Source organism: Archocentrus centrarchus, chromosome 17 (genome assembly GCF_007364275.1).
Source record: "Archocentrus centrarchus isolate MPI-CPG fArcCen1 chromosome 17, fArcCen1, whole genome shotgun sequence".
NCBI classification, from domain to species: domain Eukaryota; kingdom Metazoa; phylum Chordata; class Actinopteri; order Cichliformes; family Cichlidae; genus Archocentrus; species Archocentrus centrarchus.
This window is the reverse complement of record NC_044362.1, coordinates 17876566-17885606: the sequence shown is the minus strand read 5'-3', so window position 1 is coordinate 17885606 and position 9041 is coordinate 17876566. Positions and strand designations below refer to the sequence as shown.

Here is a 9041-nt window from a genome sequence, read left to right as displayed (position 1 = left end):
CAAAATTGGACAATAGCAGATTTGAAAAACATTGCCTGGTCTGACGAGTCTTGATTTCTGCTGCAACATTCAGAAGTTCAGGTCAGAATTTGGTACTTTTGGCCTAAAAGCATATAGGGGGACATTTTCTTGGTACACTCTGGACACCTTAGAACCAATCAGCACCACACCACAACCTACCCGAGTATTGTTGCTGTGTCCATCCCTTTATGACCACAGTGTCCCCATCTTGTTATGGCTGCTCCCAGCAGAATAACACTCCATGTCACAAAGCTCAGAACAGCTCAAACTGGTTTCCTGAACAGGATGATGAGTTCACTGTACTCAAATGCCCCCCCCACAGTCACCAGCTCTCAAACAGAGCACCTTTGGGATGTGGTGGAACGATACGTGACAACTGTGTGATGCTGTCATGACAATGGAGCAAAATCTTTCCAGCACTTTGAAGGGTCCAACCCAGTACTAGCAATGCTTAACGAATGAGATGGTGAGTGAGAGAAAATAGATATTTTTGCTGAGGTCTGGGAAACATAATCTTGAGCTACTTCTATGAATAAAATTACAAACTAGCTAAATGAACATAAATGATTGGAAAATTAATGATTTTATACTTTAATTAAAAAAGTGCAATTATTGAAAACAAACACTATTGCTAACATGTAAAATAGTTTATTTTTGTAAATGTTTCTAAATTCAATTCCACAAACTCCAAAGCTCATACTCTGTACACTTCAAAAGGCAATTCAAAAACAAAAAAACAAAAAAAAAAAGAGAAGAAAAAGAAACAAAAAAAAAAAAAAAAAAAAAAAAAAAAAAAAGAAGAAATGACTACTTTACACGACCAAGAAAATGTAGCACAAACACACTGGCAGGATGATGTATCATACAAGAGAAGAAAAAATTTCCAAGAAACAATTTTGTTACAACCATTCATTGAGAAAATATATACAATTGAGTCTTCGGAAAGTTAAAAAAATACATGCCATATACATTACAAGTTCTAAGACTGTCTCCAAAATTTTACAGTCAATTTGAAATTGTGCACGCAAAAACTCCTGTTTCTAGCATGTGACTTGTGAAGTGTCAGTATAAGAAATATTTCTGATTAAGCAGAATGCCGTTTCTTTCCAAAAAGGCAGAACAACCTACAGTTCTCCATATAATTCTGTCGCGCAACGGTTCGTCTAAGTCACACCATTAGACGCTCACACCTTATTTTAAAAGCAAAGTTTAAAAAAAGAAAACAAAAAAAAAACAGGTTAATACATGTTGCTGTTTCCATTTGTGATAAAAAGATAAAAAGTTGGTTTTTTTTGGGTTTTAAAACCTAATTCACAGTTCTTTAAAATCAAACCTGATTAACAGCAAACAGATCACAACGATCTTTTTACTATTTGAAGAGTCTTTTTTTTTTTTTCTTCCATTCTGTAACCGATAACTCGTTACGTTAGTCAACAAAAATATTTCTTTTTTTTTTTTGAGTGGTCAAAGTAAGTGTAAGTCACAAAACACTACGCTACAATACCGTACTTTTAATACAACAAAAATACTTTGTGAATTATTGTGGTTATATTACAAATTCTGTACAGAATAATCATAATATATACTCTCAAACTGAAATAACATCCATCTTAAATAAATTTCAATGACAAACAGAACAAAAACAATTTTAAAAACACCCAAACATCAAGAAGGTTAAGGTAGTATTTGGTCGGTTATTCCTATAGTTTTTTTTAATGTACATTTATACAAAAGTAACAGCATGTCTTCTTCAGTCTTCAAAAACAATAGCAATCTAGCCTTCTTTTAACTCAATCTCATTTTGAGAATAAAATTCATTCACTCAGTAATAAATACAAAACCTCTCGAATTCCACACAAATCACATGACAGAGACCTATGATAAAACTGACTCATGGAATCAAGTATTTAAAAGCTTGTGTGTGTATGTTTTTTTGTTGTTTTTTTTTTTTATTTTATTTTTAGTGCAAGTTAATATTCCCTTCGCGGTATTCATTGCTGTACATTCCTCATTCAGTGATGTCTACATTTAGTCAAACGGTATACATTAACAGTATGAACAAAAGGGCCTGCCCTTAGTAAGCAATAAGGCCGCACCCCACACAGTGCTTTCTCATTCGCTGGTGGATTCCGCACCCCCATGTACACCAAACAAACACACAGATACATACAGACAGAGGCATCCACAGAGCCCCTCACATATGGCACGAGTCATTTCCTGCTACTGTGTTATAATTTACCTTCCTCCGCCTTTTTCCACGATGTTGATGAACCAACACAAATTCGTTCGTTCGTTTCTCCAAGGGCTCAGGCCTTCTGCTCATTCGTAAAAATGACTTTAGTGTGAAGTCTATTTTTGTTCCCCCCACCCCCTCCGTGCAGAGATCACAGCATCCACACACTATGGCAAGGAATGCGTTTGGGTTTTGTCGTTTCCATTTTGCTCAGTTTATCCACTTCCTACATTCAGGAGCTCCACAGTGGCAAGCGATCTTGTGCTGGCCCTCAACACTGTCAAACTGGTAGCTGAAACACAGCTGCAAAAACAAGGGAGAAACATCCATCGCTTTATCACAGCTGCACCGTTCACACCCACACACGCATGCAAATGTACAGGGACAAAGTCTAATTACAGGGGGAAAAAAACAAAACAAAACATATACCAACCTCCTCTCCTTTCTCAATTCTGCGAATGCAGCTGATGATGATTTTGTAACCCCTTTCAAATGTTACCACCTCAGCAACACAGTTAGGGGCACAAGAATGATTGATATATCTGAAAAACAAGTATGCGTCACATGTCAGAGTTCAAAGGTGTAATACAGTTAACCACATTTAAATTACCTCGCCTCATTTGCCGCCTCTGTGACCTGATTCAGACAGGCAGCGGCAGACAGTGATAAGATCAAACTGTAAACATTATTAAAAAAAAAACCCAATTACGATGTTCAAATAAAACTGCTTTTGCTTCCACCTCGTGAGGCTGTTTGGTCATCGTGGCAAAATGAGACCCCATTACAGCAGGAAATGTTAGCTCTTGGGGCGGTTTTGTGTACCTTCACAGATATTTTCCCATCTGTGGATAGATTTTGTCAACAACAGTACCAAGAAGTCATGGAACAATGTTTTACTGACTACTAAGAACTAATCTGTCAGAACCTATCAACACATTGAAGGAAGTGATCATGTTCCAAGATGGTCTCTAGATACTTCCAGGTGTCTTTGGGCGGATTTCACAATACAATCGATAACAAAATGTAGAAAAGGGCAAGATCTACAGCAGCTATGAAAGACCACGATAATCATTTAGAATACATAACAGTTAACAGATAAGCCACCCACACAGAAAAGCAGAGTCATGTCGGTGCCACTTCACTGGAAAATTACATCGATGAGACAAGAGATGCTAATTTTAAGACTTAATTTGTCTGTTTGCCGACACTGATCTCCCACAACATTAATAATAAAGTGTCTTACACTGGGTGGGTGTAAGACACATGCCCCAAAAAAAAACCTCCCAGCCCAATTGCTGTAGCATGCACTCTACATGACCTCTGTTCCATCTTTGGAGCACATGAGTTTTGTCCTGTAACAAGTGAATATGGGTATCCATGTATCAGATCACTTCATTTTTCTCCTCAAACATCCCAAAGATGCTCAAATTGACTAAGATCTGTGGGATCTGGAGGCTGAGTTAACACCCTAGTCTCATTTGGCAGTGGACCGTAGTCAGTATGAAAACTCTGCAGCAAGCTGTGATGCACTGTGCATTCTTATAACGTTTAATCATGGCTAGTTTTCAGTAATTTGTGCTATAGGTGCTCTTCTGTGAGATTGGACCACCCTTTACGCATCAATGAGCTTTAGGCCCGCCATGACGTGTGCTAGCCACTCGATACAGGTAACACATAACAGGAAGTGCTGTTCTGGAGATGGTCTGACCCAGTCATCTGGCACGAACAATGTGGCCCTTGTCAAAGTCGCTCAGACTCATTTTTCCCTGGTTCAACTTCCGAGACCTCACTCTTCACTTGTTGCCTATTGTAACCACCCTTTGACAGATGCCAGTGCAATGGGATCAGAGTTACTCACTTCAGCCGTCAGGGGTTTAATGTTGTGGCTGATTGCTATTTGACACTGAATGACATTTGTTGCAGTAAGCAAGTGTAAAGAAATGATGTTATGTTCTCCTGAATGTGTTTATGAAAATGTTCAAATAGTTTGTGGAAACTCAGAGTACCTTGCGATCCCTCCAGTTAGAGTGGCATCAACAACATGTTCGCTGTCGATGCGGAACATGAACACTGCCCGGTTCTACGAGGAACAGAAGAAATGCTCTTAGTTTTGGAAAAAGCAATTTTAAAGAAACAATATTTCTGCTAAAAAAAAAAAATCTTGCAACAACAAATACCTGAGATCTATAAATCTTTTCCTTCCTGATGGCAACCTCATTTCGGAGGATTGTTCCATTGTACTCAATCACCATAGTCTGTTTTTCAATGTCTCTAGCAGCAAACAGCCCCAGGCCCTGAGAATAATTTCATAAGCATATTTTTCAGTCAGTCAACAGGAAACCAAATCAAAAAGTTAAATAAATAGTTAATATGTAGTCGAATCACCTGGATGCGGGAGCGGCCCAGATAGACATTGGCTCGCCACTCACTCTTCATCCAGCGGTACTGGGAGGACCTGGGGTGCACCACTGGAGGCTTATTATGGGGGGCACCACCCTCTCCCTGGGCAACATTCTGGTTAGACCTGGCACTGCTGCTGGATACAGCCTGCGGCTGTGGTCTTTATTTTGAGATGGGAGGTGGTGAGAGAGAGAACATTTTAATAACTCTGACTTATTTACTTTAAGACAGAACATTCCCAGGAAAGAAACTTAATGTCAAATTCAAGTTACCTTATCACCAACGAGGTGTAGGGAGAGCTTGTTCTTGGCTGAGCGCGGGCACAACCAGCTGGATTGAACATGAGAGGCAATTCCACGAAAGGGTTGCGTCCGTAACGGAATGAGTACCTGTCACAAGCCTCCACTCCAGGGAGCTGAAAGGAGATGAAAAGCATCATTTAGAGATTTGTTGCTGTTTTTAAATTCTTGCAGCTGATGAAATCATCCAAAGTAGCTACAAACCGATTCTGTGATCTTGGCAACTGCAGGAACTGTGAGCCCAAACAGATCCTCTCCTTTCAGGTAAACAGGAAAGAGCTTCAGAGTGCCTGATTCAGCTCTTTTCTCAGCAACGGGCCCAAGCACTTTATCCCACACTCCTAATAATGAGACAAGAACATACGCATGTCAAAACGGTTTTATCAGCCATGAAGACACAGTAATATTTTTTTGTGCAAGGAACTGCTGAGGGCAAACCTTTAGCAGAGGTGTCAGTCAGGACCATGTCGTGGTAGCCCTGTTCAATGACTCTGATGGTAAACTCTGGTATCCGGTCTCTCTCTTCAACTGAACAGATGTAGCGGCAACGGCGATTGCCATGGCGCATGCTCCAGTAAATGCGGCAAGCTTCATAACCAACTGGAAAGATGGCTGTTGGGGAATGGAAGGATGCCATCTGTAGTGGTGTTAGTTGGCCGATTGCATGCAGCACCAGGCTGCCTACCCGAAAGGTATAACCTAACTCAGGCTGCTGCACAGCTGTGGCAATTTGGCGCACTTCGTCTCTTTGGACATAAACACGCCGGAACACAGCGAAGCATCGCAGCTCATGCTCCAGAGCTTGTCCTGTTGTTCCCCGGGGCCTGTGCGCATGGCAGAGCATGGTCTTGTCCTTGAAAAAGGTGCACTGAGCTTGCAGCGCACAGGTGAAATGGTAGACATTAGTGCAGCGCAGGCGGTGGCAGCCGCTGGTGGCTCCAGTCTGCTGGCAGTAGGCGCATCGTATCGTTTGGCCACGACGCAGTGCAAGCTCCACGTTGATGAGGGCACCAGCTTGAGTCTCGTATACCTCAGTTGACCACAGGGCGCAGTTGAGATGAACCCACACATCGAGATCTAGATTAAGCAGCCTAGCAGGACCATCGGTCATCCCATCTCCAAACTGATGGCAGAAACAACAGCGTCTCTGGTCCTTGAGTGACGCTGGGGGGCGCAGAGAGGCTCCAAGTTTCTTCAGGAGCTCATCAATCTTATCCTCGTCCGGGAGCTGGCAATTCCCTCTTGGCACCACCACCTGGACAGTCCACTTCCTCCATCGGAGTCCTTTCTGTCTCTTTCCCTGGTGCCAGCCATCATGGGACCTCGGCCGTGACTTTAGTTTCACTGTCACTTTGAGGGCATCGGATTTTGCTTCAGTCTTGGGTGTCTCACCTGCTAAAGGGAAAGGGATAGGAGGAGTAGAAGGGGGCGACTGCTTTGGTTGAAGCTGGGCCAGGCAATGGACATCCAGTGAGGACATGTTGTTACTGTACTGGTGCTGAGTTTTAGAAAGGCTCTCCGTTTGCTCAGAGGGTGGGAGAAGGGACACAGATTCCTGAGAAAATACGGGGAAGAAAAACAAAAAGGCAAATTAAAATGTGTGCTTTTTAGACTCTGGTTTTCCAGCATGGGTTACAGCGGTACAAACCTTCGTTTCTGTGGTTGATCTGGATTGCAGCGGTGGTGATGAGCAGTAGAGAAGGAAGCAGTTGTGGCTGCAGAAGACCAGGTTGTCTTCAGATTTCAAACGGCCTTCAGATTCCTAACGAGAGAAATCAGTCCAAGTTTTAAGAAGCTGAATTAGGAATGAGGCGTTAAATCAACATCTGACTAATGTGAGGCACTCAAGGCAAAGTGATGTTGAAAAATAAATTATAATTAAGGCAATATTTAAATAACCTAAACACTCTAAGAGTGAAGTCACAGGGGCAACTAATCTGAAATGTATTTAATTCCATTAGGAAAGACTTCCATAATCAGACCATATCTACAGTATTACTGTTGTGCTGTGTGCATGAATATATTGATGAGCGTGGCCCTTGAGGGTGAAAGAAGTTAATACTTGATATTCTCAAAGTAAAATCTGGAAAGGGCTGGCCATCCAGTCACAGCACATATACAGTAGTAATCTCATTATTATATGTATACATGGCAGTGAAATGGTCCAAATTTCTGACAGTGTAAATCCTTACATGAATAGAAGATTAATTCAATTCCAAAATGCACAGAGTTAAAGATGAACCATCATTTAATCATTTCAAGCAACATTTGTGTACATTTTTGTTTGTATAATTTCACAGAGGGAAAAAAAGGGAAAGGAGCTAAAAATTGGAGCTCTCAGATAACTTACCAAAAACTCAGATTTTAACTACCTGATTAGAAGCTGGGACACAGTCATCATCAGAAAAGGCTACGTGATGCACATATGAAAGTTTTAACTAAGCTCAGAGACTGATCAGCCATGCTTTTGGCTTTTATTGGCAGCAGCATTTATAACGGTTTGCTGGTAGAGGTAAAAATAGATTTAATTAAATACCAGCCAATTCAACACATAAACATCGCACAGCATGCAGAAAAATAGATGAGAAGAAGGCTTCTACAGCAGGACTCAAGATTCACAATGGACGGTCAAGCTTAAGGGTCCAAATCACAAAAAAAAAAGACACCTCACAGCCTTTTCCAAAAAGAACAAATAAAAATTCCCAAGAATGAATCTAAGCTGTGACAAAAGGTGATAACTGAGAAACTGTGAGGTACAGCAGATACCGACCTGCAGGGTGTCTAAACTTTTTTTTAAAAATAATTACTAAATATAGAAAAGCAATCTTTCTTAAAATATTAAAGCCATGCGTCATCTTTGACTTAATGCCTTTTGGAAATAAGCTCATCTTTTACTTTCTTGTGACAGAAATTTTTAACCAGGGGCTGAACTTTCACATGCCACAATAGTAAAATATGGTGTACTTCAGTAAGCCCTTTAGATATGCCTTTTTGTTAATGAGAGAAAAATCACTTCTGACTGTCACTCAGCTGCAGCTGTGATCTCTGAGTAAGAAACGAAGAAGCACTATATGCTCAGTCCATTCAGTCTTATTATAAAAATTAAAGATTTTTAGCCTCTACATGCTTCATTTAACATATACGACCATGCAGCCATTACATCCTGTACCTTCATGTGGGCAGGGAGGTCTTTCATGGCTTTCTGCACTCCATTTCCCAGAACCACCACCTTACAGTGGCAGCACCACTGAGGCTTACATCCAGGGCTGCCAGGGGTCCTATGGTCAGGTCCTCGAGCTCCAGCTGTGCCTGAGACAAGAAAAATTCAATCAAAAATTAGATCAATTTCAAAACATGTTCTGATAATAACCTACAGATGAATGGTGCTTTACTGTGACTAAGCAAATATTAGTTAAGAAAACAAAACAACCCATTACAGAACAAAAACACCTGGGCTATATGCTACCTTCAGGCCCATATAAATAATGGCATACTCAAAAAATGGCAGTTTTTAAAACTTAAGAAAAAAAGTGCTTCTAGGGATGATGGGGAAGCAGTTAGATATCGAAAGTGCATTGCTGAATTGTGCTTTTTTACAGGGAGTGATTATATTTAGTTTAAATCAAACATGACATTTCAATTACAGGCTGTATTACTGTACCGGGGGGAATCAGAGATGCTGTTGTTTAATTTAGTTTTATTCCCTACCTGGGCTGTTGGGATGGAAACGGAAATGATGTGCCTGCTGCTGCATCATTCCCAGTGCTCCACTGGGTCTGATCATTTGTCCTGGCTGTCCATGCAGCCCTCCACTGTCTCCTTGTCCATTGAAGAGCATGGGAGGCCGTGGCTCCATGCCATGTGGGCCCACCCTTTGACCGCTGACCATAGATAGGGGCCCCCTGTCTGGAGTACTGCTGACCTCATAGCTGCTGGGGATCTTCACACACAGGAGGTCTGAAATGGTTGCCACTACACCTGTGATATTCTGAGAAATAAAACAAATAAATACATAGAAAGTTAGAGCTACATCAGAGCAAGTTAACCTCTAAATGGAATCTTTATTTTGGAGGGAACAGCAGAAGTTG

The 9041-nt window shown here is 41.1% G+C and overlaps 1 protein-coding gene across 5 annotated transcripts in view; it reads right to left on the bottom strand.

Annotated features, from left to right (window-relative positions):
* Positions 1 to 2449: 2449 nt before the first annotated feature.
* kmt2cb (lysine (K)-specific methyltransferase 2Cb) overlaps positions 2450 to 9041 on the bottom strand; it is a 97646-nt gene continuing 91054 nt past the window's right edge. For all 5 annotated transcript variants that reach the window (XM_030750991.1, XM_030750992.1, XM_030750994.1 and 2 more), the window contains 11 exons: positions 8662 to 8941; positions 8123 to 8262; positions 6602 to 6715; positions 5392 to 6508; positions 5158 to 5294; positions 4927 to 5069; positions 4640 to 4814; positions 4432 to 4548; positions 4261 to 4334; positions 2688 to 2796; positions 2450 to 2557 (listed from right to left, as the gene is read on the bottom strand). In XM_030750991.1, coding sequence (XP_030606851.1) covers positions 2465 to 2557; positions 2688 to 2796; positions 4261 to 4334; positions 4432 to 4548; positions 4640 to 4814; positions 4927 to 5069; positions 5158 to 5294; positions 5392 to 6508; positions 6602 to 6715; positions 8123 to 8262; positions 8662 to 8941 — 2499 coding nt within the window. In that variant the 3' untranslated portion in view covers positions 2450 to 2464. The remainder of the gene's footprint in view (positions 2558 to 2687; positions 2797 to 4260; positions 4335 to 4431; positions 4549 to 4639; positions 4815 to 4926; positions 5070 to 5157; positions 5295 to 5391; positions 6509 to 6601; positions 6716 to 8122; positions 8263 to 8661; positions 8942 to 9041) is intronic.